The sequence below is a fragment of the Haemaphysalis longicornis genome, unplaced genomic scaffold (genome assembly GCF_048455015.1).
Source record: "Haemaphysalis longicornis isolate Haplotype H1 unplaced genomic scaffold, Haemaphysalis longicornis Haplotype H1 scaffold_7, whole genome shotgun sequence".
Taxonomy (NCBI): Eukaryota; Metazoa; Arthropoda; class Arachnida; order Ixodida; family Ixodidae; genus Haemaphysalis; species Haemaphysalis longicornis.
Window position 1 is genome coordinate 138,793,585 of NW_027526422.1, and position 12,310 is coordinate 138,805,894.

General features: G+C 45.7%; 1 protein-coding gene across 4 annotated transcripts in view; it reads left to right on the forward strand.

The window, feature by feature from the left end:
* The window catches only part of LOC144147061 (uncharacterized), a 429,195-nt gene that overhangs the window by 133,561 nt on the left and 283,324 nt on the right, over positions 1-12,310 (forward strand). For all 4 annotated transcript variants that reach the window (XM_077679096.1, XM_077679095.1, XM_077679098.1 and 1 more), the window contains exon 8: positions 10,357-10,482. In XM_077679096.1, coding sequence (XP_077535222.1) covers positions 10,357-10,482 — 126 coding nt within the window. The remainder of the gene's footprint in view (positions 1-10,356; positions 10,483-12,310) is intronic.

Below are 12,310 nucleotides of genomic sequence, written 5' to 3' on the forward strand. Positions count from 1 at the left end.
TAGTGGCGACGTAAGAAGTCACCACTTCCGCTTTCGGAAGCGTTCGGGTGTTTCTGTTCAACCTTGCCGAGCCAACAAGCAGTTAAAAGGAAAGCCAAACTGGTGGAGCAGTACCTAAATATCAGTTCGTAGTGTGGGCGTGATATCACCATCTGTAGCCTGACTGAGTACGTTGGATGCTAAAATAACTGGTTTTGTATTAGCACTCAATTCTGCGACGTCAGTGGTGGTGGTGGTATTATCGTATGGCACATCGATGACACCACTGGACTCTGCAGGCTCAATCCGGCCGATTGCCTAACCTTGTAGCAGCGAAATGTTATCCAAGGGACAGTTACTGAAGCACATGCGGCTCGTACCACCATGGGTGGGTAAAGAAGAGGACGGCAGTGGGAGACGTAGCCGGCAGCTGAAGATCTTGGATACCATAAATGAATGATTGTATCTCAGTAATGTTGACGTCTGGGCTTACTGATTCCACGTGTTATATACTTACAGCGCAATAAAAACTCACACAACAGCAAGTAGGAGACATACGCAGCACTGACTTCAAGCTGATACTTTATTGAGATAGGAAACATTTATACATGCACGATATAGGGACACTACGGCCTAAGCAGATAAACAAGATATAAAGTACACTCCACTTTGTCTGCCCACAGCTGCGGTCCAGTGCAAACACTTGCTTTGTTTAAGTAAGCTATTTTCCTCGCTTATTGTCAGATTGAAAGAACACTGATGCAGCCGTCACCTAACCGCACAATATCTTATCCTTCGCGTATTTTTGTTGTGGTCTGATTGGGACTTCGGCTGAACACCGTACATTCTTCAAACTTTAGTACACACTTGTGATCATGCCCGAGTACGAAAAGAGGCTCGGCAGGGACTAGCTGATAAAGCGTCTAAGTGAAAAATATTCGCCGGGGCAAAGACCGAGCAACAACCGGAGTATGCGGGAGCTTCCAACGACAAGTTAGATCGAACCATCGCGACGGCCGAGGTGACGACCGCCCTGCGGGAACTGAAAACCAGGTCGGTGGCGGGACCCGACGGTGTCTCGAGCAAAGCACTGAGGAACCTGGACTCGTCAATCGAGGTGCTGGCGGTGCTACATCCATTGTTGGCGAAGCGTCAAGCTGCCGAACCAATGGAAGAAGGCAAAGACGGTGCTGATCCCGAAACCGGGCAAGCTACCAAACATCGAGAACCTGAGGCCCATATCGCTGACGTCGTGCGTGGGGAACGTTCTCAAGCGCGTGTTTGCGAACCGATGCCAAAGCTATCTCGAACAAGACGAACTGTATACGGACTCCATGATCGGGTTTCAGAGAGGCCTGAGCACTGAAGACGCGATGTTGCAGCTGAAGGAGGAGATCATCGAGAACGAGACGAAAGACAATAAGGTGATCCTGGATGTCGACTTTCAGAGAGGATACAACCAGTTGAAGCATTCGGGCATCAGGGCGCAGGTGTCGCGGCTCAACATGGGGAAGAGAAGCTAAGACTATATCCGAGACTTTCTGTCGGCCCAAAATATCGCGTTCCACGTTACGAGATCTAGCTACCGGCACGAGGCATCGGGAGCGTGGGCACACATCGGTTCTTGGTGGTTATTCTTGGTTCACAACTTCTTCGTGGTTCTAGAGAAGGAAAGAAGGTCGATTGTATTGCATGTGCAGAGTGTGCTGACTGTGTTTGATGAGTGCCTCCCTCCTGCGACGCTGGCGCATGAGCTTCCAGAGAGGAACAGGATCATGTTCCTTGATTTGAGGTTATATCTAAGGAACGACCATGTCAGCGGGAAGTATGAGCCGCGGGATAAAAAGCCGTTACTGCCGTATCGCTCGGCACATTAAAGGCTTGTGGAAAGAGCAATTGTGAATCTGCGCCCCACAAATGCCCTCAATAGTCATGTCGTCAAATCGTTTTCGAGAGATTCGACGATCAGGTAGTACGGCTGGAAGCATCGGGGTATCCTAAACATTTATAATTTCGGTGACCGAGGGCAGAATCGAAACGACTGCCATTTGGCCTTGCGCGAGATAAGCGGCCGACAAATAAAAAAAAAACGACAGTGGTGGCGAAAATTGACGGGGTCTCCCATGGCTAAAACGGATAGGGAAGTGGGTAGACGTTCGCGTGGGACTTTCCGCGCAGCATAAATTGTTAGGCGTGTGTCGAGTGAGTATTGGAGACACCAAGCAACCTCGAGGACGTCAGACCCAGCATCATAATTATTATGTGAAGTTTGTTGAAGGTATTGTGTACCAACAAACATACTGAGTGGCGCCAATTCACAATTTTAAATTTTGCGCATGCTCCCTGAAGCAGTCATTCAAACATCTCCCAGCCTGGCCGATGTACCACTTTCCACCGGTAAGAGGGATTTCTTAAACCACATGTAAAGGTCAATGAACGAACGGCTTCTCACGCCGTTTTTGACAGGCCCTCTTTTTGCACTAGTAGCAATGCGAGAGCAAAGACAGCCGAGCTTACTCGGGGCAGAAAAAAACGACAGGGACACCGTACCTCGTCGCAACCTGTTTTTAGGTTATGCGACACCTTGTGTAGGTACGGAACCACTTCAGGTCACTTGTCGTTTCTTTGCTGCGTATTTGTCGTAGGCTTACTACCCTTCTGTTTTTCAAGGAGGGTTTCCGCCACAGCATTCACGGCCGACAGAGGGAAGCCAGCCGACAAAAGTCGCTGCACCTGATTTTCAACTCCTAACTGCATCATGTGTGCGCACGACTTCTGCAAGGCAGAATCTAGGCAGACACTGGCAATAGCCCGCATAACTAACTTTGAGTGTGACGAGTGATACGGCAACAGTTCTTTACGAGACCGACGTGAAAAGACCAGCACACATGCACATGACAACCTTAATATTCAGGCTCAAGGACTGGATGGTGTCATCATGACGCAACTCATGAGTTAAAGTCAGGCCTTTTCCAGAGGCGCTTAAAATCGTCTAAAACACATTTCACCAAGTCTGGTTGCGTCACAGAACTCTGCTAACAACAATTAGAAATCATCGACACATCCAAAAACCTTCAAACCTAAAAGAGTACTAAAACACGCTCTAAGGCCTGATCTATCTGTGCTAGGAATACATTACACAGGATAGGGGCGGGGCACGAATCAATACAAACACTCTTTTTCTGCAGATACAGGCGCTTATCGAATGATATAAATCTGCGGTTACGATACGCCTCTAACAAGATTGAAAAGTTTCAGCCGTCATGCCGATACTATTTTGAAAGCTAATTACGCCCCAGGCATCAATACATGAAATTATGCTTTCGAAAAGTTTAGTGTGGCGATCGAATAAAACAAACGTTCTATGTCTACCGAGAAAATATATCCCATAGAGTGGTTATCCCTCAAAAAATTCATCACATCATCAGATAATTTTGTGAGAAAAGGATCAGAGATTGTCAAGCAGTGTAAGGGTTTTAGCAGAAATTGGTTAACATGAAGCTGCCAAGTTCATTGTTCACTAATGATTGTTCGAAACGGCATGTCAGGTATGTGCATGTCAGGTTTGTTAGGTTTGTCGGTCGTGAATGCGGTGGCGAAAACCCTCCTTCAAAAAATGAAGGGTAATAATCAAATGGCCCCCATACGGGGCTCCTTGAGTATTCTTGGTGACGGTATTGGCGACACCACAGACCCCGAGCCCCCATACTCACGCTGTAGCCGACCGCGGTAATGATTTTTAAGGTACGGGGTATAAACCTCAAATGGTGGCCATTAGAGCATAGGTGAAGCTCCGGCGGATGGGCTACCTCTCTGTTAACGAGGCTGGAAGCTCCGGGTCCTCTTCAACTATCAGGGCAACGCTGACGAAGAAAATACCCCCGTCCCCTGCTACTTTTACATGCCATATCGTATCAAATTTTCTAAAACCAAAGATCGGCCCCCTAAAATGGGCCGCACCGAAGTACCCCTACTTCCGTTGCCAACCACGAGTTTCCCAAAGCCGGACAACTATCCTAGGTTTTTGATAATAGAATCTGCTGACACGTCGGACCCCCTTGCGACAAAGTCTGTCTTTCTGATTTCCAAATTTCTTGAGGCAAGTGTTGGCCAATCCTACCAAGCCAAAAAAATTGGAACCGGAGAAGTTCTTCTAGAAGTTAACAATAAGCAACAAGCTACAAATGTCTTGACTCAAACTCGCATTGCAGATCTGGACATCATGGTCACACCCCACTGCAGTCTTAATAGTTCCCGGGGTGTGATCTCTGAGCCGTATCTGATTAATAAATCTAAAACCGATCTGTTGGGAGGCCTTAAAGACTAAGGTGTGACAGCAGTGAAGCGTGTCATGATTCGTCAAGATAACGAGGGAATCCCAACAAACATATAATATTGACTTTTGAACATTCCACAGTTCCTGAATCAGTAAATGCAGGTTTCATTCATTGCCCCGCCAGGCCATAAATCCCCCCATGCCGGTGTTTAAATTCCAGCACTTTGGGGATGGCACTAATGCCTGCAACGAGGCAAAAAGGGACAGTTGGCGCACCTTCCTCCCGTCGAATAACTCATACACCGGCACTCAAATTCTGGACACGTATACGAAAACTCAAAGGACAACAAACACATAGCCTGCCCCTGGTTAGTGGAACAGGGGAGACACTGGAAGACCAGGCGAACACACTTGCACAACACTTTCAACATGTGTCCTGTTAAGCACACTACACAAACACTTTCTTAAAACACAAAACATCCCGTGAGAAGAAATCCTTGCGAGATAGTAATTAGCCGACTTGATCTTATAACACCCACTTCTCACTTCATGAGCTGAAGATCGCACTCAGTACTTGAAAACCTTGAGCTCCAGGCGCAGAAAACAATACATACACTATGATACAACACTTACACGCAGACACACTTGAAACACTCCTTCACCTCTACAACAAAATATTTATTTCGGAGCGCCTTCCAGGGTGTTGGAGGGAGGCCATAGAATGGCTCTCCTGAAGGAAGGAAAAAACTTCCTCTCTTGCCAGTCATCGTCCCATTGCCCTGACAAGCTGCCTGTGCAAGCTCTCCGAGAAAACGATAAACAGGGGACTCGTACACTCCTTAGAGTACAATGGTTGTCTCGAGAGCTGCCAGGCAGGCTTCAGGGCGCGGCGGTCTACCAACGATCAACTCGTTGTATTAGTCATATATCAAAGATGCTTTCCTCCACAAGAACGTACGATACCGCGTGGTGGTACGGCATCCTAAGCGACCTAAAGACGTTTCCATGTCGGGTAACATGCTAAACGCGCTTTCCAGCTACATGTCTGAAAGAACATTTCGTGTCAGAATAGAAAGTGCACTTTCTAGGGTTAATGTGCAGGAGAATGACAGGCCGCAATGCGGATTTTTGATTTCGCACTCTCTCTATTGTGAAAATTAATTCACTCAGAAAGGCTTTGCCACCATCAATTTCCTGCTCAATCTATGTATACGACGTAAAATTATCCTTCAAGTCCTGTAACCAGTCTATTCGCGAGCGCCAAGTCCAGCTTGGTGTTAACAAGCTAGCTGTCTGGACAGATAGCAACGGTTTCATATTTACTCTAGGAATGTGTACTTGTGTCTTGTTTTAAAAAAGGCGTGGCATCCGGCCGGATCCAGAGATTCAACTCAATGGTGCCTTGATTCCTGTCAAAAATGAACTCTCGTTTTTAGGTGTAGTCCTTGAAGAAAAGATCACACTCATTCCACCCCTAAAACAACTCAAACATAAATGCTTAAAGGCTGGGACTATACTCAAGGTTCTCTCCGCACTTCATATGGTGTTGACAAACATGTTTTAGGTGTTTTTACTAGCTTGATAGGTTCACAATTGGACGAAAGTGTTGTTTATGGGTCTGCAAGTAAAATATCGCTGACCATGCTGGGCCCAGTGCTTCATGTTGGGCTTCGCCTGGCATGTGGCGCTTTGCGCACTAGCCCGGTCGAAAGCCTTATGTGAAGTGTAATAAATGGAACCTACAACGTGAGCTATCGCACTCACATCATCTTTATGCTTTTAAAATTTCCTCCACGCCGCACCATCTGTTTAAATCAGTTTTTTTATAAATCTATGACTGAACTTCTGCTAAGTCGACCATAGTTTTCTTCACCCTTTTCTTGCCGAGTGAGAGTGGAAGCGTCAGAGCTTTCTGTCTCCTTTTTAGATACCATCCAATTTTCTGTAACAGATTTTATACCACAACTGGAATCTGCGCCCTGTACCATGCGACACATCTTTCACACATGCAGATAAAAACGGAACTCTCAGATGTGCCATTCTGCAGCACTTCTTGTATTTGCAGCAGAACTATCAGTGTTCTCAATTTTATACGGACGCCTCTAAAGCTGCCATCTCTGTGTCCTCGCTGCGCATTAAACCGACCTTATTGTTACTAAACTCTGAATAGCCTGCACTAGTATCTTTACAGCACAGGCATTTGGTGTACTTTTTGTTGTTAATCATATACTGGAAAGTAACATCCCAAAATTCCTTATCTATACACATTCCCTCTGTGTTGTGCGGGCATTGTCGTCAACAAAGTCTTCCAAAAACCACGTTGTCAATCTGATCGTCAAGAGTATTATGTCTGTATATGTCCACATATTTGAAGTGTTCGTTTTCTGGGTCCCTGGCCAATCGGTATAGCCGGGAACGAAGCCGTGGGTCGATGGCTGCTGCTGCTACACTCTTGCATACAGTTGAGAAAACCACATTACCGTACACCGACGGGAAGCCACACATCAAAAAACAACTTCGCAAAACATGGCAAACACACTGGATTGAACAGACAGACAACAATTTACACATAATAAAACCACATTTATGACAATACACCACCGACACACGCCATGGATACGCAGACGCCACCTTGGCTAGATTGCGGATTGGGCACACGCACTCGCACCTGCTCACTGGATCTCCGAGACCCATGTGCAGCGGGTGTGGGGAGGTCCTTTTTATAATCTATGTACTCATACAATGCAAGGCACTAGAAACACCACTTTGCAAACACTTTGCGCAACTATACAGACAACACATTCCACTACACCCATCGTACTTTTTAGGGGACGGACCTGTAATCACCTACAAGCGTACTTTTAAGTTTCTTAGCGATGTGAAATTTTTACACCAGATTACTTACCATGCATGTTAAAAGCATGGCCCTTTACACCAGTCATATTCATTGCCTTTTATGTCGATTTGCGCATATTTTTAGTTAAATGTATTACACTTACTATCACTTCGTCCTCATCGAACCACTTTTGTTTTGCTGCTCTTTAACCCTTAGTCCGCCTTGCGCCATAAAAACCAAACCACCATGATCATCAGTAAGCCTAGGACGAATGCGCAGAAAAAAAATGCCAACGGACCTGAAGTGGCTCCGTACTTACACAAGGTGTCATATAACATAAAAAAGGTTGCGAAAAGGTACGGTATCCCTGCCGTTTTTTTCTGCGCTGAGTAAGCTCGGCCAAGTTTGCTCTCGAATTCCTACTAGTACAAAAAAGGGCATGTAGAAAACGACATGAGAATCCGTTGGTTGATTGCGCTTTAGGGGTGGTTGAAAAAACCCGCTCACCTGTGGAAAGTCCTACATCGGCCAAACGGGGAGATGTTTGAGCGACCGCCTAAGGGAGCATGCGCAAAGTTTAAAATCTAGTAATGGCGCACATTTGACAGCGCATTGTTATTCTTGCACAAACTGTGAGGAACCATTTTCCGAGACAGAGATACTGGCAAAAAGCAGATATCAGAAGGCCCGAGAGCTGCTGGAGGCACATCGTATGAGATTGAAGGGAAGTGACTGCGTTGGTTGCACTTCAGTGGTATTTTTCAAAGCTGAGGGGCGTTTTTTAGATAAATTCTTGCGCTGACGCTCTGTGCACGTCTATTGCGCATGTCGGGATGTATGTTTAAATGTACGTTGCTGTCGTTGCTATTAAACTGTTGGAAGTGTAGCGCCTCTCTGTGCCTTCTTTCGTGTGTGTTTTGTATTTGCTCCACTCAATATTTTCGTATTTCTAAACCACCACGCTCAGCAACACATTCTGTTGAATAATCGTGTACCGTGTTCCTCTTTCATCTGGAAAATGCTACCTATGACAGAGCGGCCGATGCCTGCAATTATTGCGATGTGAACATGATTGCAATGTGAAAAGGGAAGGCTGACAGGCCACTTAGCAGACCGTTTTCGGAATCACAAGTGTGTGCCGAAGTTTCAAGAATGTACGCTGTTTAGCAGAAGTTCCAATCAGACCACAAGGGAAATATTTGATGCAGAAGAGATTGTGCGGTTACAGAACGACTGCATCAGTGTTCCTCCCATCTCACTAACTGTGAAGGAAATATCTTACTTAAACGAGACACGTGTTCGCACTGGACGGCAACGGCGGGCGGACAACGTGTAGTGCGTTTTATATCTGTTTATCTTATTTATCTGCTTTTATGCTGTACTGTCCCTATTTCTTGTTTGTATAAATGTTTCCCGTGTCAATAAAGTATGAGTTGGAATTTATCTAAGCGTATGTCTCTTACTTGACCTTGTGTGTGTCTTTAGTGCGCTGCAATTTTAACACGGTTGTCACACCAGTGCACGTAAAGTGCAGGGGCGCGAAACCAGAGTAGTGCGGCAGGATTTTTGTATCCGCTGACGATCAAGTAGTAACAGTTGTCTCTTCATGGGGCGGGTCGCAGTCAGGTGCAAGATCAAATTCCGCACGCAGGTAGTCGATGACGGCATGGTAAAGAGTTAGCGAATCGCGACCCGATATAACGTCATGGAAACAAGGGGGAAGCATAACGAATTCGATGTTGTATCAAACATCCTGGATCTTAGCGCCTCCCGAGCGCACTGCAGACGCCTGGTTGTGTTCCGCGTTTGCAGTACGTAGCGAAAAGCCGCTCACCGCCTTCATCGCTTTTCGAAGTGAACAGAAAAGATTAGTTAGTATGAATGACTGAAACTGCACCACCTGTGTTCACTATTACCAATGCGGGTCGCTCTACAATGGTCAAGGGCAGAAAACAGTGCTTTGCACTGTTCACTGTTTACGCTGATCTTGCCTCCGCAACTGGGCCCACTAAATTTCATCTTCGTAAAGGTTCTTCCTCGTCGGAGCACTGAAGAAAGTGAGTGACAGCGACGGAAGGATGGGCGATGGGCAGCAGATGTGCAGGAGTCGGAAGGCGTAACTTTTGGTTCAGGCCCGTCGGATTCTTCGTGTAGAAAAGGCGACCGGGTGCAAGGAAAATAGGTATGAATTTTGGGATTATCGGTTGGGGACGTCATGTATCGTCGGCAGTATCGTGCGACATGTCCGGCATAAGCCTAATTGAAGCAGATGGGATGGTTGTACCCCTTTCACCAGGCACTGCTTTTTTGGGGTGGCGGCCGCCACACAGGCGGTGGCCTCATGGGTGCAGGTGGTAAGATTGGGCGGCCGGCTGAAGAAAGACAACCACGGCGTCAGCGTACATGGCGATCGATGCTGGGGTCCTTGTGACACGCTCTACCAACGTCATCGGTGTAATCTCACTCAAGATGTTAAGAGGAGGCGTAATGGGAGCAGGCGGCCGAGCCTTATTCTCAGTGAGAACATCATTTTTCAAAATAAAATTGGCCGCGTACCTTCTCCTTCTGTTGCAAATGTCAACGGAACACAATAGTAAACGCATCCCTTCAATTTCCCGCTCACCACTCATGATGTATCTCTCCCGTCTCATTCCTTCCAAGATACGATGCTAGAGGTTTGCTCAGTCAATTCAAATTTACCGCGTTCCGGTGGTCCCAGTCGGGTGCCCCGATGCCAGGGCTGCCGTACGACGGAGACGAGCGTGAATCGAGGCACCGGACTACAACGTTTATAGAATAACGTGGCCCCAGTCCACGAGCGTTCCAAGCGGAACGCGGAGCGTATCTATGGAAGCTTTCGTTGCTGTTGCCGTTTGATTTTTTGGGATTCTGCCAGGTAGCGCGGGCAAGAGCAGGTGAGCGTTTTCTTCAAGTGATGTAGTATTTTATTTGCTATCGCAAAAGCAAGCATCCGAAATTTTTTTTATAAAGGAACACTGCAAATATCACTCTTGTATTGATTTTCGGCCCTAAATTTGCGTTATGTCTCGTTCTTGTTCAACAATGTTGACAAGTACGAACATTAACACCAGACTTACACGTTTAAATTTGGCTGTGAATATATAAGTCTGTTGCGGAAATACTGTTGCAATTTCGGCGGCTGGCTGAATCGAGTGACAGACGGACAGGCAGACAGATCAAAATTTTCCTGTTCAAGTAGCCGGAAAAAGACTACCGTCTTTAAAAATCTGTGTTTTTCCCACAGGCTTCACCGTATGCGCCTGGAGATGATGTAGAGTTATCCGAGGACTTGGCCATGGTTATCCGAGAGCATGGCCCAAAAGTTTGGCGTGTCTCCAATTACCACAGTAACCTCCTACACAGACGTAAGGTAAGGTGTTCCCTCCCGTACAAAACTATCAGGCTTCATAAAGAATATTTTTATTTATTATTTATTTATCAATACTGTAGGTCTTCTGCAGACCCATACAGGAAGCGGGCATAAAACATCCTAGGTATCTGATTAGATACAAAGTCAAGGAAGTACAATATTTCGAGGGACGATACGCAGAACAGCGGAACACTTACAATAGCGAGTACATCGATAGTACTTTGGTGTTCTTCCCATACACGAGAAGAAGAAACAAAAATACTAGAAACCGCGTTCTACGCATGACAAACAAAGTATGTACAAAAAGTACAATACACCACTGCAAAACACATTTTGTGCTATCACAACAACAAGAACAACAACAAAAATAACTATTCAGGCTCTGTTACCTGCTCCACAAATGAACAAAATTGGTCAATATTTGTAATATTAACAGCTTCACTTGGTAGCGCCTTCCAAGCGTTCACAGCGCGAGGGAAAAAGGAATATTTCAATACATTGCTATGCGCACTGAAGGGACGTATGCATTTATCGTGGTTCGTCCTACTAGAACGGCGGCCAGGCGGATGAATATAGTCGTCTTTACAGATTTTAAGGTGACCGTGAAAAGGAGATAAAAAAACTTCATGGAAGCAACGTGACGCCGGCAAGACAGAGTTGCTATGTGCGCTTGATTGCGCATGTCCGTTGCACTGTCGCGCCAAGAGTATTTTGAATAGATAAACCTCAGGGCCCTGTTCTGCAGTCTTTCAAGTTTGTCGCGAAGGTAGTTTTGATGAGGGTCCCACACTATACTTCCGTATTCTAGAATAGGCCTGACTAGGGTTTTGTAGGCGGTTAGTTTAACTGCTGAAGGTGCTTTGCCCAATTTTCTACGCAGAAATCCTAATTGTTTATATGCCTTGGCGCATGTATTGGTAATGTGCTGTTCCCACTTTAAGTCTTGCGAAAATGTGACTCCCAGATATTTTACCTTGTCAACTTTACTAATATTAAAACCATTAGGGCTGTACACGAAAGACAAAGGGCGTTTTTTCTTGGTTAGGCTTATGAACGCGGTTTTAGACACATTTATTTCCATTCCCCACATCTCGCACCATTGGGAAATGCTTCGTAAAGAAGAATGTAGCTTTAATTGGTCATCAATACTGCGTATTGTACTGTAAATGACGCAGTCATCTGTGAAAAGTCGCAATGTTACACCCGGTTCCGCACAAGAAGAGATGTCGTTAACGTAGATAAGAAATAATGTTGGCCCCAAAACAGACCCCTGAGGTACACCGGACAAAACACTGAGGCAGTCAGAATCTATGTTGTTTAAAGTTACATACTGGGAGCGATTGGTTAAGTAAGCCGAGATCCATGCAATTACTTTACTATTAATTCCAAATTATTCAAGCTTGGATATTAATTTGGAATGAGGCACACGATCGAAAGCTTTCGCAAAGTCTATGAATATTGCGTCAGCATGAAGTTTGGATCAATTATGCCAGCGAAGTCATGCGTTATTTCTGCAAGTTGCGTTACCGTGGACAGACCCCTACGGAATCCGTATTGCTTCGGGTACAGCATATTGTTAGACTCTAAGTAGTTTATAATGGCTTTGTTGAGGATATGCTCCGTTAATTTACAACAGTAGGTCGTTAGCGATATGGGTCGGTACGTGTCCACCAGAAATCTGTTACCACTTTTATGGATCGGAATTATTCTTGCGCGTAGCCAGTCTCTCGGAAGTGCACCAGTTTTCAGTGAAAGTATAAATATTTTAAGCAAAAAGGAGCAAGTTGTTCTGCATAACGCCTAAGAAACGCATTTGGGATTTTATCTG